The sequence below is a fragment of the Kwoniella bestiolae genome, chromosome 1 (assembly GCF_000512585.2).
Source record: "Kwoniella bestiolae CBS 10118 chromosome 1, complete sequence".
Taxonomy (NCBI): domain Eukaryota; kingdom Fungi; phylum Basidiomycota; class Tremellomycetes; order Tremellales; family Cryptococcaceae; genus Kwoniella; species Kwoniella bestiolae.
In genome coordinates, this window is record NC_089241.1 from 6498387 (window position 1) to 6523677 (window position 25291).

The following is a 25291-nucleotide window of genomic DNA, read 5'->3' on the forward strand; positions in this document are numbered from 1 at the left end:
TATCATCATTCCTGGACCGGATCTTGATACACGGCAGTCTACAGAGAAGCACTCTTCGATCAGATATTCCCCTTTCAACATTGCTGCCCTACCCAGACTTCAAACCGCCCCATCATCATGAACTTGATCTGCCGATTTCACCGATAATTCCTGAGCCTTCAATCCCACCTCTTTCACTCTTCTTTTCCATCCTTTCTTCGGCTCTCTTCTTCTTCTTCTCATCTTTCAAAGCTTTCCACGTCTCTCTGAGCCTCTTCCGTTCTCCCACCCTCTCTTCGAAAGACATACTCCAATAAGCTATCCTCTCGGCATCTTTCATCCTCTGTACATCTGTACCTCTCTGCACCCTATCTTCCTCTTTCCACCCCACCCTCTCAATTATGTGCCTCAAACTGATATCATCCTTGTACCGTTCGATCAAGTACAATCTCCATTCCGATCCGATCTTGAGAGGAGGCTGGAAAGAGGGTGGTAGGACATCGTCTACCGTATCGAAAGCTTCCAATACGTCCAGCTGGGATCGATCTCCTCGATAAAACGAGCCAATACCATCCAAACTCTTGTATATCTTTCCGTTCCTCACTATATCTGCTAAATCCTGTCTACCCAAGTTCTCGTAACATTCCGCAAGTACTTCCTCAGCGGGGGTCAAGCGAGTATCAGGGTTAGGGGTACCATCTTCGTACATGAATGACGGGGATGAGAACGCTTCCTCCTTGGTTGTGACATATGCACTACACATCCATATCAGTACCGTACACGCTCAAGAGACTGAAAAAGATAACTTCACTCACCTTTCCCAATCTACTATACTGACGATCCTCCCTTCCTCATCCACCAACAGATGATCCCCCTTCTCATCGGAATGCTTCACATAGCCATTCTCACTCCTTCTAGCCAGCTCTGGGGAGGCGTCCACCAATTCTCGTAATTGGAGATGCCATAGGTACCCGTCTAAGGGATGAGCAAGACACAAGAGTCCCTCGGCGATATGGGAGAGTGCAATGTTGATCTGAGCAAGGTATCGTTCTCGGTTCGCTACGAAGGGTCCAGGGAAGTAGGGTGGATCGACATGATGAAGTGATCCGTCCGTGAGGAATGGGCCAACAGTTGCAGTGTGATCATCCTTGTTCGTAGAAGAGATAAGACATCCGATGAGAGCATTGGGAATGGGGATATTGGATAAAGCGATTTGAGATGTGGCGAATTCCTCGATGAATTGACGGGTTCTTGGACCAGGTGTGGTGATGGAGTCTTTACCGAACGAAGGGATGTCTGCTGATTTGCCAGGAAGGTATTCGCAGAAGAAGTAATGTAATGAGTTCTCTGCAAAAGATCATAGAACAAAGTCAGTGACAGTTGGACGAAACCATTTTGGAATAGAATTGCAAACTCACTCTGTCCAGTTTCAACCATCTCTCCAATCATCCACGCATCGGGAGTATACTGGCACCCCTTCCTCTTCATCCACTGAAGCGTAGCCACCTCGCTGTCGATCAAAGCGGACTTATAGTCATCGGGAGGGAGAGGACAGCTCTGTCGGACTCTGAGTAACCACTTGACACCATCATGGAAGGTGATAGGGACGTGAAGGTTCATGTTTCCTTTCATCCCACTATTCAGCACAGTCTCGGGGTTTTGAGGGATATCAATACTACATGTATGATAGGGTCTCAGGAATTCAGCTTGTTCAATGAGAGTTGATTGGATCGTCCTTAGCCGGATAAGGATAACGTTGAGCTAAGCTCAAATATCTTACATCAGCTCATGCAGGTATATTTCTGATTTAACAACTTACTCGAGAGAGCTTGAGAGGTCTTTCCAGCCTCATGCGCTCTCTATGATCGCATTTACCATCATCCTGCTCACCATCTCATGAGTGACATACCAAGCGGGTCATAAGAGGAAGTACCCACCAATCGCCCAAACGCAGAACATGAATGAGTTGTCAGGTTATTATGCTCAGAACAATACACTCTGAAACACACCCAGCAAGAGGACTCTCGATTGGTGATGAGGAGTGCTTGGCAGCCTGCTATGGAGCATTGAGCTCTGAAAGGGGACAACATGGTGTACTAGTCTCGTTGATTGCTGAGATATAGAAGAACCAGCAAGAAGGGAAGAGTTGATCAAATACTGGATGATTCTATGGGTGGCAAAGTGGCAGCATGTCATCCTTAGACTACATCGACTTGATTCGGAAAAGAGTCGTAAGTCTTGCTACGCTCATAACTGCTGGCGTACTCCCACTCTCTGATGTTGTATCGAATTGCATTGCTCCTGTTGAACGAGCACAAGATAGTTGCTGCTCCGTAGAAGGCATATATCACTGTCTCTGGCTGTATTTTATTTGTAGTATCTGACCGACCTCCACTCTGAGCAACGGCGTCTCCATCCTCGATATAATCGCAGGGAGAGAGGTGTTTGGGCAGATTTATATGCATCTCTGGAATGCCTATCCCGGATGAAATGGGAAGCTATATACGAGTACAGAGCTATATACCGGAATGTATGAAGGTGTATCTACGATGACAAAGCTGTCGCATCATCCCAACAACTGCTCGAATCCAGGGTTTCTAGATTCAAGCTAATGTACTAGTGTGTTTGTGGTACAATGCAGAAAGCTAGGATCGCTTCCGAAAGAAGAGGATCTAAGCGTTGTCGGCGGGCATCAAGCGCTCATCATGCTGAAATAACGAACATCCAGAGACACAGAAAGGTGTGGGTGGGTGGGTAGAGCAAGCGAAGCGACGAGGATGAAGTGTGAGGGGAAGAGCAGAATATAAGTGAGAGGAGAGTTGCAACGATAGACTGACAAACAGCTCCTTCGATCACGCACGTACCTATAGTACCACGTGACATCCAAAGCATTCTTAGCTTCAGTCACCATCATACAAACAAGCACAAAACACAAACAAAACGCCGCCACTCAAATGTATAACACGACTTTGCTGTTTGCATTTCTCATCATCATCATCTTTCTCTCTCATACGATATTCCTTCTATCGACATCACCATAAATATTCCAAGAAACCCTCGACCTCTCCGATTTTACATCTGCGCGCAACATGCTCACCTGGCCTTGCGCTTACACAGACTGTCAATCCAGATCTACACCTAACATCGGTGATTGTGAAAGGTGCGGCAAACACTACTGCCTCCTTCATGCTTCTACCCCTTTTCACTCTTGTGTCGAGCTCGATGTTAGTGACATCTACCTTTGCTGTACCTTGTTGGAGCGCAGCTTATGTATTGCTTTAAGGACGGTGCGGCATGGGAAGCTACTTTCGGTGTGATGCAAGCAGAGGTCAGTCAAGCCGCTGTCCACAGCATGACAAATCCATTGATGATAACGATACATATGTGAGGACAGCTTCGCCAAATACTGGAGAAGGCTAGAAACGCTAGTCTCGACAAGGTAGCTTCTGGAATGCGACCAGGTCATGGCTGTACCATTGATATCCCTGATGGGACGGACGATCTCCTCGAGGGTGGATTCAACATCGTGTTTGAGATCACATTCGATGATGGTGTCAAGTGGGTTGCTCGAGTTCGCAAGCAATCCTTCAAGTCGCCTCCAGGGGAGATTAGGAGTATGATCCATCAGAGTGAGGTCGAATCAATGAAGATTCTGTATAGTGCAACTGGATTGGTACCGCTGATTCATGTACCTCCAGAGGAGGATATCAAAAGTGATGGTGAGTCATGGTTGTATCACAGCTTCCGTGTCCATCTTCCGGATTAAGGTCCGTCAGCTTACTGGATCATGGCTCAGGTGAATTGGAGTATTTCTTTCTGGACTTTGTTCAAGGAGAATCCCTCCACCCTCCCATATTGAACGGAGAAGAAACCCCTGAACGATTGAAGAACATAATACATGACTATGCTCTCTTCCAAATCAAGATCAAGTCAAAGCCCTTCGATCTCTTAGGATCCATCTGTCCCCCTTCCCGCGGCTCAACATCACCCACAGTAGGACCATTACTCCACATGACTCTTCGCTCTGACCATCCACCATACTTCATCGGTCCTTTCAAGAGCAACAAAGAGAGATACTTGAGTCAAATCGATTTCGTCCTGGGGATGATCGAGAAGAGAGTCATCTATCCTCAAGATCCTTCGCTTATCTATCTCTTCCATCTCGATCTGAAGGATATGATCAATCGCTATGATAAGTGGGAAGATGATGAGGAGGAGAGGTTTTACTTCAAACATGCAGATGATAAAGGTGACCATATCTTCACGGATGAGGACGGACATATTACAGGTGTTATCGATTGGGAATGGTAAGTTCGCGCTCGTTTCATTCTCAAGCTGTAAGCTGTAATCTGAGGACTAAATGGTTATTTTAGGACCTACGTCACTTCCAAAGCAGAAGCCTTCTCTTCACCTCTCGCTATGATCCCTCCATCCTCATTCTGGGATGGTGACAACACCTTGTCGTCTTTAGAAGAGATGTTGATCGTGGAATACGAGAATTTGGGTCATCCGGATTTAGCCAAATGTGTGAGAGAGGGTAAAATCTATCAAAGGCTGAATCTCTTGCTGGGTTATTACCCGGACCTGAAGCACTTGAATGCGCTAAGAGAGCTAATCACCAACGATGAGGTTTCGTTCTTTGACGAGCGAGAGTATCAAGAATGGTGTGTTGATCGATTCGGAGAAGATTCGGGATATCTCAAATTGTGTGGACATGATGACAAGTAATCCTTCTTTTTGCTAAACCTGTATACTGCATGTAAGGTCTGAATTGCGTCGACTCCTAATGATTATATGACATGCATTCATCCGTTCGTACAGTACCCAGCTACTCGCGATCCCCGAACGATCGTGCTTTTCAACCTCCAATTCCAGCGCTTACGTCGTAGACATACGACAGTTTGACTGGGCTAACTTGACTGTTTTGTTAGAACTTGGATCTTCGGTCTTCATGGGGACTTAGTAAGCAGACGTATGCACAGGTTCTTGATATTTTGGTTCTCGTGAAAGAACTCACGCTTACTGCACCTGTCAGATCCGGTGGGAGCCATGTTTGTGCAATTTTTGAAAGTGCAACGAACCCTTCTATTGTTCAGAGGAAAGCATTGATCGCAGATTAGAGGTACGTGCAATGTGGTGAAAGGTTTTCGTAGACTATCACTTACTGGGGAATGGTAGAGCCACCCGCCGAGGGAGTGAAGGCAACATAAGCATTTTTTGGCTTACTGTCGGCGGGTCCGGGTTTTGCATCGTCTTTGGTCTTCTTGTCGGGGCTAGCTTTAGCCTTGTCGTCCGGTTGAGTCGGGACTTTGTTGGCTGATTGGTTCTTAGGAGGCCTACAGGAGTATGAATTGATCAGCGGCGAAGAGACGTGAACCATGAGATAGATGACGGTTCTCACATGGTCACTGCGTCAAGTTGATTGTGAATGAGGATGGTGTAGGCTATATGCTTTTTGACAGTACAAGAAAATGGAAAACAAAGAAAAAACTGTTGTTGAACCGTCTATATATGGCAATATTATTATGTGGATATCTTCATTCTGGGACTGACATTGAGGGGCTGAGAGAGGCGACTAAAACACGACATGAATGGTTGAGATGCTAGAACTTTAGCAAAGTGTATCCCTTAGTTCTCTCAGCTTCTCTTGCATCACAGGCAGACATAAATTGAGGGAAGAAAGGCACTTTCCCCACGCCGACGTAGTCGTAAGATCCCTCATGTGTGCATTTGTGATCAGAAAGCGCCTTATCAGGCATATTGACATGGACCTTGTTCGTTCTCGCCACCCGACCGGTGATTCGATATACACACTCCGCTTGTAAGAAATTGCCTTCTGGGACTAGCCAGGGCAGGAAAAGTGTCTCTTGATGAATCTGAAGACCGATAGTCCCCAACTTCATCTTTATCACAGAACTATCAATCTGCGTCTTCTGTACAAAAGAATTGTACTCGTACAACCAACAGAAAGTCGTGGCTCAGGCTCGAATATTTGCGCCCTCACCCATCTCTTTCAACAATCAGTATCCTCATCAAACGGACAAGGCGTGTTCCATGCCTGAACACCTATGAAAACCATTGTCAGGAAGAAGCTTTCTTCAGAAGCAGTGAATTTGTATGTTGTTTGGTTCACACGCTCGTACGGCAGACTAGCAGTATTTTGTCACAACACTGGAACTCAGAGACACTGATACTCGGAGTTTACCGTTAGGCGTAGTGGTAGCATTTACTAGAGCGCGATGATTGCTTCTAGACCCAGCTTTATCGGTGTGCCCCAACTTTGGTGTGCAGTGCGGTTTACCGCCGTGACATGTGTAGAGTTGCCGCTACTGGAAATCTTTGTACTTGGAACAATCGATTGATTTGTATGATTGTGGTATTTTCGATCAAATCAGGTTCCGACCGAATGTCTGCGACCTAGCCGCGCAACGTTCGTTGATGAGAAATCGATGGGACAATCTACAATGTAGTCCTTGTAGATTGTTAATGGCTGGAGCCGGTGCTTAATCAAAACAAAATTTGAACAGTATGCACCTTTCTCACTTTCGCAGGCATCCAAGCCTCAGGTATGGGAGCACCACTCCCTGTGAACAGCTGCAGAGTGATGATCACGCTTTGCAGCACACCGTGTCTTATCTTCATGGGCAGATGATCATCGTGGTCTTGTCTGATTCGGGCCAACCATTGCACACTATCATCGAAATCGAGAGGTAGATGTATGTTGATCCCGTTGAACATTCCGTTTTCTTGCATAATTTGGGCGCTAGCTGGGAGCTGGAAAGTACATCAATGCCCGGGCCGAAGAGCTTCAGCATCTTGAACGATACGTTGTTGGAATTGAAGAAGGTGAAAAATCAAGCTCTTGAACTATGTTGAGTGCAGGGCTGATTGAATCTCTATTCACTAAATTCCACATGCACTGCACTCGCTCGTTCAAGGGTACTTCCTGCGGCGTATTCCCTCAACTCGGGTCTCGATCCTTTCGCATTCACCTGATGATAACCAGTTAGCCAGACATTTGGAGGTAATGTCTAGACCCACTTATAGTTCACTCACGATCTCGTCGTCATCTCTTCCACAGGATGAAAAGCCCTTTCGATATGCTCTGACAACGCACTTTCCTGCAGACCCTGCATATTGATTGACCATGCGGGGCCACGACCGTCGGGCAGTCTGGGTAGTCGCAACTCTTCTCGGCCAAGTGCATGGTGGGTGTATATGCTGTAGATTTCTGAATAGAGCTTCGACCAACGAAATGGGGATCGGTCCAATCGACGAGACTCTGTGTAACAAGACTTTGCCCTTAACGAGACTCCACCCTTGACGAGATTTTCGCCATAGAAGCGACTTTTGGGCACCTCAGATCTCAGCTCACACAACAGCTATGTTTTTCAAACTTGGCATGCGGTTGGAAGCTACCACCATACTGCAAGGCATCACAGACATTTCGCATCCCAGCCTAAAGGTCGGGCTGTGCAATCGAGGGCAGAGCAAGGATATTTGACCAACTCTGGCATGATGAACACGTCGTTGCTTGTTGAGTTCTCTGATAAGTTCAGTTTTCTGATAGAGGTATCAAGTGTTGTATCGCTGAAGAGGATCAAAGTTGATGTAGCTTCAAGAGTGAAAATGGTTTGATGGTAAACAAGTGGGTCATGCGGTGTCAATTCGGATCCAAAGGATGTCCGTGTGTGTGTCTTTCTGACTACTGATATATTTGCTTGTTTGACTGCGATTCGGAGTCGTACTCGAGTTGCACTCGCCCGCCCACCTATACACCATTCTTCCCGTCTCCTATCAAAATCGCAAGGGATATCCATACGCTAAAGCGACTGGCAACTATTGTGCATCTATGATACAACATTTCGCAAATCCACCCTTCACCATCAGCATACGGTAGTTGAGACCTAAAATGCCGTTCATCACGGGATACCTACAACACTTCGGGTGCTTTGGGTCTTGCTACAGTATTCTTCTTTGTCTCGGCACGTTCAGCTTCTCTTTGTCTTCTCTCCGCGGTCAATTTCGAGTACTTCTCCTTGGTCACCTGCTTATCCACCATATACTCTTCTCGGATCTTTTCCTGATCCCATCCTACCCCTTCCATCAACTTTCGAACCACTGGGTTATCTTTGTATCGATCTGCAAAATATACAGACCATTCCCTATCAAAGTCAAACGGCGCATTCAAACCCCTAGGCTTGGTAGCGGCAAAAGTCTTGTCCAAGCTCCTTTGGTAACATGTTTGGTCGAAACGACCTAGCAAATAGTTAAGTCGGTTGTATATCCGCCCATTTCTCACACAATCTGCTCAATCGGGTCGATCATATTTGATGTAGCATTCGATGAGTATCTCCTCGGTTTTTGAAAGTTTACCGGAACCTAGGTAAATTGAGGTTGCTTCAAATGCGAAAGTAGGAGCGGAGAAAGCCTCTTTTTTGGTCGTCACGCATGCCCTATCCCATTTCAGGTATTAGCCGTGAGCTTGCTATTGTCCAGCGATTAGAAGAAGGCTTACCATTCCCAATCGATCAAGGCAGCTAGATTACCCTCTGCATCTCCCATGAAGATATCTCCCTTATCATCCGCGTGTCTTATGTTAACTTCCTCCGGAAGCTTTCTGAGCTCGTCGCACTCCTCTACTAATTCTTTGAATTGAAGATGCCACAGATATGCATTGAGGGGGTCCTCCTATCGTAGATATCCCAGCTCGATCTGCGAGAGTACCATATTGATTTGAGTGAGACAGCGTTCCTGGTTGTTCTTGAATGGGCCAGGGAAGTAAGGTGGTTCGAGGTGGTTCAATCCCCATAAGCTGAGAAGAGGTCCTACTTCGTAGGGTGCATCGCCGCTGGTGGAGGGAACGAGGGAACCGATAGATTTGGCGGAAATAGGATGGTTGGAGAGCTGGATTTGGTATCTGGCATATTCCTCTATCAATTGTCGATCTTTCTCTTCTACGAGCTGGAAGTCGTTGTATCTGATGTGGCGCATGAAAAGGGATTTGCCGGGGAGGAATTCACAGAAGAAGTAACAGAGCGAATTATCTATGACAGAACGATATCAGTTCCCAGCAATTCCCCTTTCTGGGTGGAGAGAAGCATATCCTGACGTACCTTGGGAAGTACCGTTTTCACCTCGCTCTACCGCACTATCCGAAGGCATCCACGCTTGCGGTACTGGGATATCGAAAGACTTGAGGGACCGGAGGGTAACAACTTCACTCTTGGCTGTATGATCGAGTACTGCCATCGGAGGTATACCATTATGAGCTTGTCGGACTCTGATCAACCACTTGACACCATCATCGAAAGTAAGAGGGAAATGGATGTTGAGTGCACCAAAAACCCTTTCGTCGTCCAAAATAGTCTGTGCGCTGGCTGGAAGATCCAAAGAGCATTGTTGACCTGGTCGAAGTGATTCGGCAGAGCTAGTAATGGCAGTTCGGCTATTCTCGAGTTTATTGAGCAGGATTGTATACTGGCGGTACGTTAAGCGGAAGTCAATTGAAGCTGACACTGAGGAAGACAATTTACCTGCTTCAGTTGGATCTGTTTCTCCCTCTCCTTCTCCACTTCAGTCTTCATTGACTCCTCCTATCAGTATTACCATGTCAGCACTAGATCATCTTGTCATGTGTCAAGGTGCTCACTCTTTTGACTCACGCAAAGATCTGTAGCGGCGCACGAATGAAATTCTTGTTGAATATGCTTCACACATCGTGCTTCTCTGCAGACGCGGCACACGGTGTTTTGGTTGGTGATCACCTCGACACTGCAGTGCGGGTGAAAAGCATTTGGTTTTGAAGTAGAAAGCCATCGTATTGGTAATTTTTGCGTATCATCGCAGATATTGCTTATACTCTCAAATGGTTTTGATGTTGTTGAAGTGTACCTGTGTGCGCGGCGTGTGTTGCGCACGGAATCTTTCATGCTTTGATGACGATCTAACAACTGGCTCACTGTCCGACAGCACCATTCAAGGACCCAATTTTGCATTCGACAAGAACAGATATCTCGCAATCAGCACTCGGCGTTCACCAACTTAATGGTCTGATGGATTCGATTGGGAGTCCACCTGGTTCTACAGAAGGTTCTTGATCCTCGTGGACCTGCGTGAGCACTCACTAAAATCATTGATCAATTCTCGAATGTGGCAATTGTTCATTCGAGTCCCTTGTAAACCCTAATTATGGATTTTTGAGATCGGAGACATGTGCTTTGTATACTCCCCCCGTTTAAGCTCCTAGATATTGGTCTCTTCGTAAAGTAGTGAAAGACTGACTGAAGAATCAGATGGATATATCACTTTGACATCCGATATCATCATTCATTTTGATGATCATCAGCGATACTTCACCTGCATAACAACTCCGCCGAACTGATCGCAGCAAGGGGTATCACAATGTACAACGGTCAACGTAAGTGCACTTTTCTCAGACAGCAAAACTCTTCTTTCTTCCTTGTTTAGCTAAACTTCGTTGCAATCTCATCTACAGCACCCTTCCGCCCCCCACCAGGTAACCTCCCGCCCTTCCCTCCCAACCGACCTCCTGCTCCAGGTCAAACTCCAAGCCAATTCCCGCCCTTCCGACCCCCACCTCCAGGCTCCTTCATCCCCCCACCTTTCCCACCAAACTTCGCCCCCGGCTCAAGACCTCCTCCACCCATCTCACCTTCCGGTCCAGGAGGACCAGGGTACAACTCGCCTGGAGCTGCTTCTTCCAATGGCTTACCATTCCGTCCTCCGCCCAGCGGACCAGCAGGCATGGGTCTCAACCAGTATCCTCCTCCACGCCCTGCTCATCCCGGTTTAGGGCTACCTCCCCCTCCTGCTGGATTACCCCAGGCACCCAGGTTCGAGGGATTACCTCTCGCTCAGAGTCCGAACGGTGCGGCTGGAACTGGAACTCCGCCTGGATTCGTGAGGGACGTGAAGACTACTAGTGTCTTTGTGGGAAGTATCGCACCCGGGATCATGGATGATACGTTGAAGAATCTCCTAAATGTGAGTATACATGATGATTCCCTTTCCCCCTTGAATACCTACAATCTCCTCTTGCACCTATATTCTAAACATAGGGATGCTTGTCCCAATTTACTGATGTATCCTATACTCAACAGGCATGTGGTCCTCTACATGAACTCAAGAGAGTATCAGGCGCCTCTGGTAAACCCCAAGCATTCGGTTTTGCAGCGTATGAAAATCCAGAGGTCGTACTGAGATGTATAAGATGTTTGAACGGGGTTGAACTGCCTGATTTGTCGCCTGAGGGAAGAAGAGATGGGAAGAAGAAGGCTCTGGTGGTTAAAGCGGATCAGAAGACTCAGGAGTTTTTGGAGGAATTTGAATCGACTTTGGGAAGATCTGATGTGAGTTTGTCATTCTTAACAAACCCAAGTCAACGCCCCTCTTGATGGAGCAAGATCATTCGAAGCTTACCCTCATGAATACTCTTCCAGAACGACGAAGAGGCCGACGCCGCTACTCGGAAATCCATCGCTCACATCGTCGCGCTTCTCACCGATCCTAATGCCCAACATCCCGATGCACCCGCCAAACAAGGTGGCGGAGGTGGTGACTCGCCCTTACAAGTCATCGTACCAGAACATCTGCAAGATTTGAAGGAAGGGGATCTACCAGAAAATCAACGAGTAGCGGTATTAGACCAAATTGCCATATTCAGAGTAGCAGCAGCTAAGCGAGAGAAGGAGAAAAAGGCCATAGAAGACGAGAGAGAAAGGTACAGGATGATGCAACAGCAACAAGCCAATCGGACACCTGCGGTAAATCCAAATGCGAATTACGGATATGGGAATAACAGATCATTGGCAAAGCAACAACAACAGGCTTGGCAGAACCAGAACCAGCATCAAAGTCCCATCACCCCTCAGCAGGGTCAACAGACTCCTGTACCTGGTCAACAGCAAAATGGAGCTGGACCTAGTAGAGTCAGGGATCCGCAGGGGTACGATAAGCCTGTGGGATTCGTGGCTGCTCAATCGGCTGAGGGGAAGGTAGATTCTGGAAGGACGGATGAGGAAGAGGAAGAGCTGAGGAGACAGAGGAAGCAGAGGGAGAAGGATATCGCGTTGAGAGATGTGAGTTGTTCACTGTTCTTTTAGGCCGGTGAGGAAGAATGGAGAAATTGACGACGTCTTTCCCATGTTAGGCTGAACGAAGGGTAGAACACAGGGAACGAATGCGGATAGATGCTTTGAACCGAGAATTGGCTCAGCGAAAAGCTCATGATGATCTGATTGAAAGGAATAGGAGGAGATTGACTGAGCAATATGAGAATTGGGATGATGATGAGATCATAGAGAAGGGTCGAGAGCTGTTCTATACCGATAGGTGAGTAATGGCTTTCTGACCTGTTTACTCTCATGAGGGCAAGAAAGGCCAAGCTAATATAACCGCACAGAGCAACATGGCGAGCGAGAAGACAACGAATCAGACAACAAGAGTACCAAGATGATGTACGTGATAGACAGCAGGAGGAAGACGAGCTACAAGCTCTCGAGAGAGAAAGCGAGGAATTCCTAAAGAAGCAGATGGCGGAATTGGCTGAATTGGAGAATGAGCAGAAAGCCAAGGGTCTACTTACGGAGGATGCTGCACCTATCAGACTCAATATCCAACCTACCACTATTGATGTGAAACCCAAAGAAGAGGTCAAACCTGTCATAGCGAATAAACCGAAACCCGTGATCTTGGCTGGAGATGACGAAGAAGAGAATGAAAAGAAGAAGAAGAGAACGTTGATTAGACTCGACGCTGATACGGATGGCAACGACGGATTGACTGAGGCTCAGAGGCTGGCTAAGCGGAATGCGAAGCTATTGGAGATTAAGAAGACCCTTCCGCAAAGTAAGAGGGATATCTTCAGGGCAGGAATCGACTGGGCTGCGGTTCATGACGTGAGTTGTTCTCGTGCTTCGCTGATTCGCCGCGTTCTGTTTGGTGTCATTGAGGTTTTGTACTGATGTGATATTTGATCGCTTCTTGCAGTCCACGATCAGAGACAAGATCAAGCCTTTCGTCGAAAGTCAGATCAAGCAGTTCCTAGGTGAATTGGATCAGGATTTGGTCGAGTTCGTGTTGGAACATCTTAAGGATAAAAAGGGGTCGGATGATTTGGTAGATGGGTTGGAACCTGTACGTGATATACATCTTAACATATATCGAAACGAAGGGGTTAACCTGAATCATTCTCTAGATTCTCGCTGAAGATGCCGAATCCTTCGTACTTCAATTATGGAAGTTGCTCATCTTCGAAAGTGAGGCTTACAAAGTTGGCCTAAGCACTGGATCGATGATGCCATAATGTTGAGCAACAGATGGAATTATAGGTATGATGGAAAGATAGGGGATGATGGCCGAGGTATGTTCCTTCTGAACGAATGCATGTAGAGATATGATTACGTTTTTGCTGTGTTTCTATATGGAAAACGGCAGTCCGCATGGAACATCGTGGTGAGCAACAACGCGATGAGAACGAAGCTGAACTTGGAGTGGTGCGGGAAGAATATGACAAGCTCAGGTGGGCATCTATCAATCTTTTTCCAATCCTTCCCTACTATACATCGACTTCTTCATCTCATCACGAGCAGCCAAACTCACTCTTGCAGCTGAGCACGCCGTGTCCCAGGCTTTTCCGGTGAGTGTGTGAGTGATGGAGAGCCACTGAACTTTGGGTATCTACCTTGTACTGACGCAGAGGAGACTTGCTTTATTATTGGAGCTGATTGGCATTGGATCTGAGTTCTGTTCAACGGTGAGCAGTCAAGTATCCCCCCATTTCAGTTCTGAGATGATGATATCTGAGGGCATGTATTCCCGGTCATATACGATTACATCCAAGATGCATTTTGTCTAAAGAATTATAGATGCTACACCTCTATAAGCTCATTGACCCACATCAACTTAGATGCAGCAAGGTACAACCACCTAAACCACACCAACTGGGACCGATGAGCCATCATAGCTTGAATGCTCTGCACCCATCGAGCGGGACTTGACGTGATCATCACCTGTCTCCCTGACTTCCCTTCCGTTGCCGAGCCCAAACCCAGTATTTGAGTTGCTATACGCCTTATATTCAGATAGATAGGATACACCGGTCCGGTAAATTTCGGTATCACCCCTGGCGATATGAGGTGTAATATCCTTGGCTTCGTATCGCAGGACAAGAGGGGGAGGGAGAGGGGAAGGGAGATGTGGTTTGGATGATGTGTTATTCCGGTTGAATCGAATGTTATTATCTACATCGTGTTTGTTTGTGAGTCAAGTATCTCCTGTACGAAAGGAGAAAAGAGGTTCACGTACCAAGTCCACAGGATGGTCTTTCAGATGGTTGTTCAGCAGGTCCGCTATTAGCTCGGGGTCCCAATGAGAAGACATGGAATCTTGTAGATTCCTATCATGTCATGTCATGTCAGCTGGATATCGTATCTGAATAGTGAACCTGAGGTAAAGCCGGACTCACGGATGATCCACCACTTTTACATTCCCTCTGTCCACTCCTAGGTATTCATAGCTCGAATGTAGTTCCTCGGTACGTATCTGACCTAGTCCTGATGAGTTTCCTGTAATGAGATAGTCAGCTTCCGTCTGATCAGCACGTCATCAACGAACAAGCTGACCTGTAGATAGACATAGTCCACTGACTTCCCATCCTTCCTTCACTAAGGACAGGATGGTAGGGGAGAAAAACATCACTTCGTCATCTGGGTGAGCAGTAAGTAGGAGTGCTTTAGGTGAATGAGTTGTTGAGGTTGAATCAAAGCGTACGTAGGATGAGAAGTGGGGCTCTCTTGAGCTGGACGGTAGGAGATGGGAGTATGGGAATAAGAGGGCAAGGAGCGGGAGAAGAAACGAAAAGAGCAGGAGGGGGCTAATGGCGCGGGGTGTGGAGGGGGCGGATGACTTGGGGTGACGAGGTGTGGGTGGCATTGTAAAGTCTCCTCACTGCGAGCCAATCCGACTGGTCAGGCAGAAGGGCGGTAAGCTTGATCCTTTCGTGTTGGTCAATGTTACTGTAGTATTCAGTAGTTGGACATGGTCATCAACGAGAGTCCACCTGGACGTTAACAGGTGGAGGGGTAGGAAGTGATGACGTGGAAGATGATCTTGTATATGTATGAATTATGAATTTTTGCCACTCAATACCAGGCACTCACTCACCCAATCAATTACGGAAATCATCAACATAACATCAACTCATGATACATCTATCTATTCATCCATCTCTCACTCATTCATGTTTGAATGACACCTCGGAGATAATGGCTACCTCAGCTATCCCACCTCAAGCACAATCAATGAGCATCCCAATCAATACCGTGTAAGTTCTCATGTCACTTGGGAAAGCACCAATTTCGTTTCCGTCTCTCGCTGACCCTTTGTTTTCCTCCTCTTGGGTGAGTGCAGACCACAACCTTGGCCACCAGCCGCCATCGATGCAGCCTCTCATGGGGCCATAGCGTTCTGTCAAGTGTACTACGAAGCGTACGATGAACCCACACGGCGGGACTCGGTAGGTCACTGTTCTACCGACTGACGATACATAGAGGATCCCCTTACTGGATATATCAGCCGGTGCTAACTTGTGTATACGTTCATAGGAGATACCACTCCTCTACCTACCCAACTCCAAGATCATATGGAATGGCAATACCGTACCATCCGATCGACCGGGGTTATCAGAGTTTTTAAAAGGTATACCGTTGAGTAGACATGACTTGCAGACACTGGATTGTCATCCTGTTTCTGGTGAGTCGTCTCTCTTTCCTTGCGAAATCACTAAACAGAAGTCCACCCCACCATAATCACTGAACCATCACCCTTCCACAATCTCACACCCTCGATCATATATGTGTTGATGGTCATACGTTACCCCATGCTGACTCCGTCAATGTCGCTGCCAGCCGAACCAAACACCCCTCCCTCCCTGATCATAAACGTAACAGGCTCAGTCCTGCACGGACCCACCGTCCTCGCTCCTCCATCGTCCGCACCGGATAATCGAAATAACACTGCAAATGGGAAAGACGCAACTCGAGATATGCCGAGGAAATTCCACGAGATGTTCATGCTGAAAGCTGTGGAGCAGAGCGAGGGGATGCAGCCCAAGGTGAGTTGTTGGTTCCACCCCTTCCGTCTAGTAGAGTATCGTTGGAATGGATATCTTGCTGTATGGTGAGAATTCAAATATGACAGGGACAGCAGTGGTGCTGCTTTTCGTGATGGTCATGATGATGAGAACCATAGAATTCGAGAATCGCTCGCTAATCCTTCTAAAATGGATTTGTAGTACGCTATACATAGTTCGAATTTCAGATTCATCGGTTAGACGATCAATCTACCAACGATCCTCTTCTCCTTTATCCATTCCCTCATCTCCGACCTGACTTTGATCTCCTTCTCTCCTCAACCCGTCCGCCCTTCGCCCTCATCCACCTTCAATCTCCCTACGAACACGAATAGGGAGAATTGCCAACCCACTATCACCCTCCAACACAGCCCACATTGTATCTATACCTTCGCACCATACATACCTCACTTTCATACAATTCACAGGAGGTAGGTTCTCAAACAATACACGGAGATATATAAGAAGAGAACCAAATGATCATATGCATAATATAAATAATAATGTCGTAAACCTTATGATCTCTTCAAAGACTTCTGTTTGATCACTGCGCTGCACTCTGCAAATGTGAAAAACTGGCAATGGCTGCTGACTGAATCAATCATATACTGTTCATCCTCTTTCCGTGCTGAAATTGTAGTGCATATCCGTGATTCATAATGCATATGCAAAAGCTATGACAGGTGATTATCAAGTAATTATAATATCTATGTTTTGCCAGTACCAAGTCCGGTATAAAATCTATAAGGGTATCTATAATTCTGTCTTCATTCTTCTCCTTTCTCCTCTATCTATGTTTACTGCCTCGCATGACTCGACACTCTACTGAGGATCTTGGTAATCTTACCCCCCGCCCTAGCATGTCCGAACTGCTCATGCAGCTCATTTAGCCTTATCCGCTCATCATCCGCCAAATCAACTTCATCTCTATCGGCTAGGGCCTCGTAAGTCGACCATTCATGATGCAAGTGCGGTGGAACATGGGACGGGACTCTCTTGATTCCTTCAGCTCCAGCTCCGGAAGAAGTAACGGTAGCATGTTCAGCAGCGAGAGATTCAACTTTGGATAATCCACCTTCCTGTTCTGCAGGTTGACTTTCGATAGGTCTAACAGCTTCACCTTCGGGTTTGGTGTTTTCGACGTTGGCCTCTTCATCCTCTTGTTTTGACTGGGCCATCCTAGCAGCCATGATCATCGCCATGGTTCTCTCGGCGTCGGCAGCGTACTTGCATTTCGCTCTGATGGAAGCACCGTATTTGTAGAACAGGACTGTAAATGGAATACAGGCTAGGGAGAGGAACCCTGGAAGGGCGACACCCCAATGAACACCGAGTTTGTCGAACATTTGTCGGGTGAAGAGTGGGAAGGCAGCCCCGAAGAGGGATCGAAGAACAGAGTTGGCAGCGAGGACCGATGCGGCGTAGATCTAAATCGGACAAATCACAAATGAGCATCCTGCTAGATACACTTAGATTTTGAGGGAGTGAGGCAGTTACTCACAGTGTAACTATCAACCAGGTATCCCAACACAGCCAAGAAAACAATGATAATACCCGTACCGAACGGTACACCAAAGATGATCGGTGCGATCCAATGCACATCGGGACCGTCCGTAGCGGCGAATCCAGCAAGACCAACAACAAGTAATACACCTCCCCAGATGGCGGGGGGTAATCTGTCCTCGGGGTCGGCTCGGCCACCCTTCTTCTTAGCTACTTTGATGTACTGGGGGTTGACGTATACAATGGAGAGTAAGACCGCCACGAGAGTTCCGACGAGGATACCCAAGAAGGCAAGACCACCGATACCGACGTTCCATCCATGACCTTGTTGGAAGACGATGGGGTAGGCTGCGAAGTTGAGGTAGAGGATACCGTAGATGAGAGCCTGTGCAAGGATAATGAAACAGTCAGCTATGACACGAACGTTGTCAGGAATAAGAGTGATGCTCACAGTGTAAACAGTCAAGATAGAGACGATAGGCTCGTACCACAAGAACTTCCAGGGTCTAATCAAAGAAGTGACGAAAAGCGGTCCAACCTGAAGAGGCTTCTTGGCATCTCCTCTGAACCTATATACTTTTCCAGTAGCTTTCGACAGAGTCTCTGCACGTCTTCGTAATAAGAGGGGAGCATAGGTCTCCGACCCCCAGATAGCCACAATGATAAGCATGACACCGACGAAGATGGTCAAATACCCCTCAACCCATCTCCATCCAGCCTTAAGACCCAAGAAACCACCAGTGATCGGCCCAAGGGATGGACCGAGGAAGGGCGCAGCTGAGAAGAGCGCCATACCCAGTCCTCGTTGGTTGGCATCCAGGACGTCGGAGATGGTCCCTCCAGCGTTGGCTAGTGGGGAAGAACCGAACAAGCCGGCCAGGAATCGGAAGACAAGGAGGGACCCGATGTTGGGTGAGCCGGCGGCGGCTCCGGACCAGACGGTGAGGAAGAAATAGGAGATGATGTAGGATGATCGACGGCCGAATACTTCGGAGAATGGAGCCCAGAAGAGAGGGCCAAATGCGAAGCCTGAGGGTGTGGGTACGATAGATCAGCCATAGTCCATTGAACAAGATATAGGAAAACAGAAAAGTGTTCGTATAAATGCAAATATGCTCCACGATGTATAGAGAGGTTAGATGCAGAGATAGACAAACTCACCAACAACAAACAAAGAAACACCAGCAATGACCAATTCCAAACTCGCCCCAAACTCAACAACTATATCCTGAGCACCACCGGTATAAGCAGACGAAGAGAGCGCCACGGCAAGGGTCAACCAAGAGACAATGGCGATGCACGTCCATTTATACACTGCTGGCCAATTCTGTGGGTCCTCCTTGTCACTAGATAACCAATCAACAATGTATGGATCTTCGTTGGTCCCACTACCAGGATACTTCTTTGCGATGATCTCCTCGAAGGGGGTGACGTAGGGCCTCCAAGGTCTTTTCTTGAGTGTGAACGAGGACATAGGCTTATCGCTCGCGATAGGGTTGGGTTTGGCCGGGGAAGAGGAGGAGGAGAAGTCCCCTATTTGGGTGGTGGTTGTTGATGAGGTTGACATTCTGTTTTCCATTTGATCGTATGGATGAGGGCGTAGGAAAGGGTGGGAGGGAAATATGTATATGTATGTGGCCGAGGATCTTTTCGATGAGGGCGATTGTGATTACCAAGACCAAGATCCGATGGGGATCAGAAATAGAACTACTAGAAGCTGAAAGGAATCGGGCGCCGCGTGAGTTTTTTATTTGTATCGGATTGGAGCGATGCGGTACTCGTAGTGCTTTTCGGGAATTGGATTTTCTGATCTAAAGATTTTTTCTTGTGATTCTGACCGAGCAATTGAATTGAATCAACGAATCGCTGGTTCTGACTTGAGATAGACAGAAAGAGGTAGATGCGAGGTACTGAGGTCCACGTATAGGGTAGTGAGAGAGGTGTGGGAGGTGGTTGTTTAGACACAAAGCAACTTTAATTTTCGGGATATATCGTATGACAGGGCGTATGGTGTCCGTGTAATGTGATGCGGTGGGTTCTGGACCCGACTTTCTATGGATGTCGATCCACTGACTGCCTGATTGTTTGCCGAAAAATAACAAAGAAGAGAAGAAAGATGAAAAGATGAAAGATGAATCAATTCATATATGTACATGCAAAATTTCAATGCACAACCCATGTCCCATCTCCAAGTTCGGGCATCTTTCATCTTACCCATCTTACAAATGATACATAATTGTTGTGTCATAAGAAATGACATGACATCTCACCGAGTGTACCACTGCTACTTGCGGTTAAACAACCCGGGAGCCAGGCTGATTCAGGGTAAAACACCTCAAAAGACTTACGGCCGTCCGCTTTTTACGGAAATACAAAAACAGAAACCAAAAAACAGTCAGTCAGTCACCACCTGCATGATGGTTTACGTTATCCTCGAACCCATTGGAATCTATGCTACCGTTATACACAACCTATGCGGTGTCCTCTCAGACGGGTCCACTCGCATCTCTCATACACGATCATGCTAAGATCTGCTCGATAAGCACAACCCTGCGGAGGCCGAAATTCAAATCATACATACATTCACATACAGAACTTACAAATATACAAGAACATCTCGTCCTCTCCTCAAAGTTAGCAGATACGCGACTGTACAAGCATATAACCGGTAAATCAGTTATGATATGCACCCGTGTTTCCCTGTCCCCTATGCCTATCTTCATAACCTGAGTACAGTTGTTCAGATGTACCGCCAAAACAAAAACACCACAAATTCGTTCCGTCTTCTCTGTCCTGTACGAGTATACCGACTCCGGCTTCTTAATATTTTTTTTCCCGGTTGATAGGAAAGTCGCTTATCAACCACCCATTCTCGGTCATTGACCATAAACAAAGGTTCCGGTGATCCTCATTCCCCAGCTCTCTTACCAAGCTTCCGCTCCTACGTCTCCACTATCCGGTAAGACGTATTGGTCGAATGTCTGATTACCCGCTGTGGGCAGGAAGAGATTGGCGAGTCTGATAAAATCGCCCATCAAGGTGTCAGCACTGCTAGTAGGACCAATAGTAAACCGATGTGAACAATGTACTCACTCCGGTGGCAAGAACAACGAATCAGATCCATCAGCAGGTAATCCAAGATCCGTGACGTTCTATGACATATTCCAAACAAACAGATTAGTTAAATCCCCTGCCACACCGAGAAAGATAAACCCACGCCATCCTGCAACCAAACAGGCAAAGCGGAAGGACTGAATTCAGTAGGCCAATTGAATCCCTCCAATCCAGTCATATCCCACATTTGATCCGTGACTCCTCCAAACATCTCATTGTTACCATTATTGGTAGTATCTAGCCCATCGAAGGAAGGAAGGGACAACAGGCTCTGTAATCCCCCATCCAGATCTCCTATAGCATTGAGGTGATTGTTGTTGTTGTTCGAGGGATGATAAGGTAATGTCTGCCCCTGATGGTTCTGTCCAGCTGAGATCGATAATCTCGGTGTACCGGGCATGGTCGACATCGCGCCTGTCTTTCGGCGGAAGTTGGATAACATCAATCGGAGTGTTAGGGCGTACCTCTCTGCGAAACATTCCGCGGAGAGTAAGTGGGCAAGTTGCGATACTTGGGAGATGAGGAATGGGAGTGGGACGGCAGTGGGGTATAGCATCGCGCTGTGGATTGAGAGCAACAATCAGCTTGATTTTCAATGACGTGTCCTCGGCTGATGATTATCCTAGGAGTGGGAGCAAGGGTGGCGGTATGTAGCTCCACTCACATCTTCAACAAGAATACTGCAGCAAAAGCGACCGAAACAAGCTGATCATGCGTAGCGTACTTGAGGTGTTTCCGGAAGTTATCATGTTTGAGGAAGATCTCGAGACATCTGAACGATGCGTCTTTCGCCTGGAACGCAAGTTCACGTTGATCCGGTGCGAGCTATAGGCAATATGAAAACCATTAGCCCGCTCGGTTTCTCAACCGTGATGAAGTGATCCAACCCACCTTATCCCATTGGACCCCTCTAAGCGCCACACAAACCGTCCAAAGTTGCGCATAGCACAATTCCGTCTCCAGCAACTTGACCAATACGTCCTCATCGTCATACCGCTTCCTATGCATGGCATACCATTCTTTATACCACGAGTTCAAATCTGATAACATCCTTTTAACGAATGATATAGTTGCAGAATCGATTTTACCATGCAGTGGAGTGAGATGTTCGAGGATCCGGACTGATGGTGATTTTACCTGATCAGTTTGACAATCTCGTATAAAGGGAGAAGTAGGAAGGGAAACAATGACTCACTTCGTAAATTGACGAGCTCAACTCCTGCTACTAGTCTTATATCTGTTTCTGACGCCATGGGGTGCGATCTGAGATAGAATCGCGTGTATCAGTATTCAAGTTTTCGTCGTATCACAATGCACGAGGTCGACTCACAGTAGCTCCCTTGCACCTTTCACCGAAGAGTCATCTCTTAATAATAATGGTTTACCAGTACCCAAACTGACACTGAACATGGGGGAAGATCTGTCAGTGCCGATGCCTTTACCAACGGATGTTACCTGCTTAGTATAAACAGCACGTACAGGTGTTCATGCATGTAGCAATTCAGCCATATCCTCGCAGATACCACTATTCCCAACCAAGATATATCAGCTACGATGTCTGCTCGACACGAACTTCTCAGCCAGCTCACCTAGATCCCGCTCATCAACCTCAGAGCGCGCTTCATCCTTATTAGCCAATCTATCCAACGCTCGATGAAGATTCATATCCAATCCCATACGAAGGGCGTGGCTGGAGTATATATGGTGTTAGCAATGACCTGCGAGTGTCTAGTTGATCGCAACACCTTTGTTTGGACCGTCGAAGGACAATTAAAATAGAAGGGTGAAGTGGCATCTTGAGATCGACGACCCACTCACCCACAAGGCAACCAACCATTCTGACTCCACACACTCAAAATCAACATCGCCATAACAGCTTCCTTCCGTACGATAGGTCCAAACAACGTTGATCTCGCTATACCCTGAGCTTCTTCAAGACATCTTTGGAAGGTCTGACCTAGGGGACCTGATTTAGGAAAACAAATCATGGTCAGCCGATACCTCTCAAGGATGGACAGCGAGAAGAGCACATAACTCACCATTACCCGCTCTGATCTTAGCCGCCACCGCTAGGAGAGCTATTCCATGAATGACAAATCAGCATTCCCCCTACTGATCCACCCAACCCCATGTCATGAAAGAGGGGGGAACACAGCAAACTCACCATCAGTCGAGAACGGCGTCCTAGCAATAAAAGTCTCATACGTATCATAACTCTTATCCCAAAGGGGCACGAAATAATGACACCCCCTAAAAAAGATATCCCACAACTCCCTCGCTTCCTCCTCACTCACCAGTCCCTTGGTGACCACGTCGGGAAACGGGTTGCGCGGTGTCGGATCAGGTCGTTTCTTCTTTTTCACTCTGAGCGACATCGACATAGATTTCAAGTCAAGGTTCGGATCGATCAATACCCTCTTTCTCTTCCTTGATCTACCTCTCTCCCCATCCTCATCCCCTTCAACCTGGTCTACATTCGTTAGGATGTCCTTGGTATCTTCCTCTTCTGCTTCTAGCTGGTTCTCCGGAGAGGTCTTGGCAATTTGGTCGGCAGCGTTGGCGAGGGCCTGGAGGGCCTGGATGGGGGCGGTGAGAGTTTCGCGGGGGAGGGCGCTGGAAGAGGTGGCAGAGTGGGAGGAGGAGGATCGCGAGGAATGGCGAGATCTCGAGGGAGAGGGAGGCGCGGATGGGAGAGGGATGACGCCGTATGTGCCGAATTGGTGCGCCTGTAAGGATTGATTGAGGGTCAGTATCGCTCGATAGGAATCAGTCTCAATCCGGACATATGGCTTGAACACGAGGTAATTTGGATCTGAAGGGAAGAAGTGGATGTTTGGGTATATCGGAGACCAGAGATGAGATGCTAGTCACATAACTCACAGGAGGAGCAAACCCAGGCAATTTGGGGAAATCCCTCTTCCCCGGCGTAGGCAGCTGATTCCCAGAGGTCGACATCGACAACGATCTACCACTGGCAGTATTCTGGGGCGACTGAAGCCTATTCCCATTGCCACTAGCTGTAAACGCCTGCAGTATGATATCTTCCTGTCGTACACTAGCATTATCATGGCCATTCCCCTGATTCTGATTGAAGATCGACGGAGGGGATACAGAAGAAGGGAATATACTTGACGTAGCTATTGCTGTGGGATGATGATGTTCACCAAAATTCGGTAATGAGGAGGTACTAGGTGTGGGGAGTGAGCCCTGGTTGGAATTTTGATTAGGTAAGAGTTGGAGGATCTGTTGAAGGACATTTTGAATTTGATCTTGACTCTGCGTCAATGATTTGACAGTCCTCTCTAGATTGTTGATCTTCTCCCTTTCGGTGTCGTTCCCATGCCCCATCCCCTCCGAACTTTGATAATGACCTTGATTCTGATTCTGGTTTTGCGGCTGAGACTGGTTGATACTCCCATTCCTATTCCTGGTCCCCGTTCCTTTCTCCGAAGGTTTCTCAAAGACACATTGCGTGCCGTTCAGCAGACATCTCCTACAGCTACTTTCCGATCCGGTGGGATCGAATTCGCACCTGTTCTTACCCCTCCGACAGGCCACACAGGCTTTGGAACCTCTCTTAGCTGTTGGTCCTGAACTGGGGAAAATCTTGTTCGAACTTCCATTATTATTGTTATTATTGCTGTTGGATCCATGTGGTGGTGGGTGAGTTATCTGTTGTTGTTGTTGATTGTTGTACCTCGCTTTTGAGGAAGAAGAAGAGGATGAGGGATATCGATTATCATTGTTCCATCCTCTATCTTTTTCTACCCCTGCACCTCCTAGTGATGTTGGAGGAAGAGCAGGCCAGTTCTGCGTCTGGGCATGACTGAAGCTATCTGATCTACCCCCAGCACCGTTATGGTACATGTCTAGCGTATCAGAGTAGTTCGAAGTGGAGATTGAACTTGTCAGGGTCGGTCTTCTACCAGTGTTTGAAGGTGGCGAGGGGCCGTATTGATCTAACAACCCGCCAGTACCGGTAGGGGTATTACTGGGATATCTAGTGAGATAGGCTGGGACGAGTGGTGAGGGCTGTTGGTTGATCGATGAGTGAGGCGATGTACCGCTTCCTCCTGTAGCTGTACCGGTACCGGGGCCGGTGCCAGGTATGGTCTGAGGGGAAGTGTGGAATGGGGATGGTGTAGAGTTGTGGGTGGTATATGGTTTGGCAGAAGTCGTGGTGGAGTTGTAATTTGATGAGTCCATATGGAAGGAAATAATTACGGTTTTGCTTTAGACACCCAACAAGAGCGATAAAGGTGTATCCCTTGTTGTGAGGATGTGTTGGGTAGGGACAGTTGTAGTTTTGTGATCGCTCACATGAGAGGAGTCGTACTATATATCCCTTCCCCGGCTCTTTTTCGGCTATTATTATCAAGCGAGTGAGTGGGTGGGTGTGATCGAGTGGTCGTGACTTTGGTTCAGTTGGTGTTGCTTGTCGATAAGAGGGGGAAATGTGAACGATACACTGTACGCTAGACTATCAAGAGGGGTTCTGAGCCATGTATGGTGGTACTACCTAGGTTTCCCAATTCACCATCT

The 25291-nt window shown here is 47.3% G+C and overlaps 9 protein-coding genes across 9 annotated transcripts; 4 read left to right on the forward strand and 5 right to left on the reverse strand.

The window, feature by feature from the left end:
• Positions 1-115: 115 nt before the first annotated feature.
• I302_102432 (uncharacterized protein) lies at positions 116-1831 on the reverse strand (the record flags this gene model as incomplete). Its single annotated transcript, XM_019187806.1, has 4 exons — positions 116-734; positions 795-1326; positions 1398-1740; positions 1799-1831. The coding sequence occupies 4 exons, from the start codon at positions 1829-1831 to the stop codon at positions 116-118; spliced, it is 1527 nt and encodes a 508-aa protein (XP_019050684.1).
• A 1237-nt stretch (positions 1832-3068) lies between these two features.
• I302_102433 (uncharacterized protein) lies at positions 3069-3367 on the forward strand (the record flags this gene model as incomplete). Its single annotated transcript, XM_065869479.1, has 2 exons — positions 3069-3203; positions 3263-3367. 2 exons carry the CDS (start codon positions 3069-3071, stop codon positions 3365-3367), a joined length of 240 nt encoding a protein of 79 aa, XP_065725551.1.
• Positions 3368-3430: 63 nt separating this feature from the next.
• Positions 3431-4707, forward strand: I302_102434 (uncharacterized protein; the record flags this gene model as incomplete). The annotated part of the gene is made up of 3 exons (XM_019187807.1): positions 3431-3698; positions 3776-4286; positions 4353-4707. The coding sequence occupies 3 exons, from the start codon at positions 3431-3433 to the stop codon at positions 4705-4707; spliced, it is 1134 nt and encodes a 377-aa protein (XP_019050685.1).
• Positions 4708-7912: 3205 nt separating this feature from the next.
• I302_102435 (uncharacterized protein) lies at positions 7913-9699 on the reverse strand (the record flags this gene model as incomplete). The annotated part of the gene is made up of 7 exons (XM_065869480.1): positions 7913-8238; positions 8356-8435; positions 8498-8621; positions 8727-9026; positions 9096-9459; positions 9516-9575; positions 9667-9699. 7 exons carry the CDS (start codon positions 9697-9699, stop codon positions 7913-7915), a joined length of 1287 nt encoding a protein of 428 aa, XP_065725552.1.
• A 684-nt stretch (positions 9700-10383) lies between these two features.
• Positions 10384-13306, forward strand: I302_102436 (uncharacterized protein; the record flags this gene model as incomplete). Its single annotated transcript, XM_019187810.1, has 8 exons — positions 10384-10399; positions 10478-10986; positions 11103-11351; positions 11442-12080; positions 12152-12333; positions 12404-12899; positions 12991-13137; positions 13199-13306. 8 exons carry the CDS (start codon positions 10384-10386, stop codon positions 13304-13306), a joined length of 2346 nt encoding a protein of 781 aa, XP_019050688.1.
• Positions 13307-13871: 565 nt separating this feature from the next.
• I302_102437 (uncharacterized protein) lies at positions 13872-14934 on the reverse strand (the record flags this gene model as incomplete). The annotated part of the gene is made up of 4 exons (XM_065869481.1): positions 13872-14243; positions 14308-14398; positions 14468-14567; positions 14625-14934. The coding sequence occupies 4 exons, from the start codon at positions 14932-14934 to the stop codon at positions 13872-13874; spliced, it is 873 nt and encodes a 290-aa protein (XP_065725553.1).
• Positions 14935-15266: 332 nt separating this feature from the next.
• I302_102438 (uncharacterized protein) lies at positions 15267-16333 on the forward strand (the record flags this gene model as incomplete). Its single annotated transcript, XM_019187812.1, has 5 exons — positions 15267-15325; positions 15412-15517; positions 15606-15753; positions 15909-16114; positions 16295-16333. 5 exons carry the CDS (start codon positions 15267-15269, stop codon positions 16331-16333), a joined length of 558 nt encoding a protein of 185 aa, XP_019050690.1.
• Positions 16334-16929: 596 nt separating this feature from the next.
• I302_102439 (uncharacterized protein) lies at positions 16930-19202 on the reverse strand (the record flags this gene model as incomplete). Its single annotated transcript, XM_019187813.1, has 4 exons — positions 16930-17559; positions 17634-18020; positions 18087-18664; positions 18797-19202. 4 exons carry the CDS (start codon positions 19200-19202, stop codon positions 16930-16932), a joined length of 2001 nt encoding a protein of 666 aa, XP_019050691.1.
• Positions 19203-20559: 1357 nt separating this feature from the next.
• On the reverse strand, positions 20560-24955 carry I302_102440 (uncharacterized protein; the record flags this gene model as incomplete). The annotated part of the gene is made up of 13 exons (XM_019187814.1): positions 20560-20653; positions 20729-20787; positions 20853-21309; positions 21414-21574; positions 21641-21870; positions 21945-22012; positions 22080-22151; positions 22229-22274; positions 22339-22439; positions 22568-22715; positions 22789-22827; positions 22914-23475; positions 23630-24955. 13 exons carry the CDS (start codon positions 24953-24955, stop codon positions 20560-20562), a joined length of 3363 nt encoding a protein of 1120 aa, XP_019050692.1.
• Between the last annotated feature and the right edge of the window lie 336 nt (positions 24956-25291).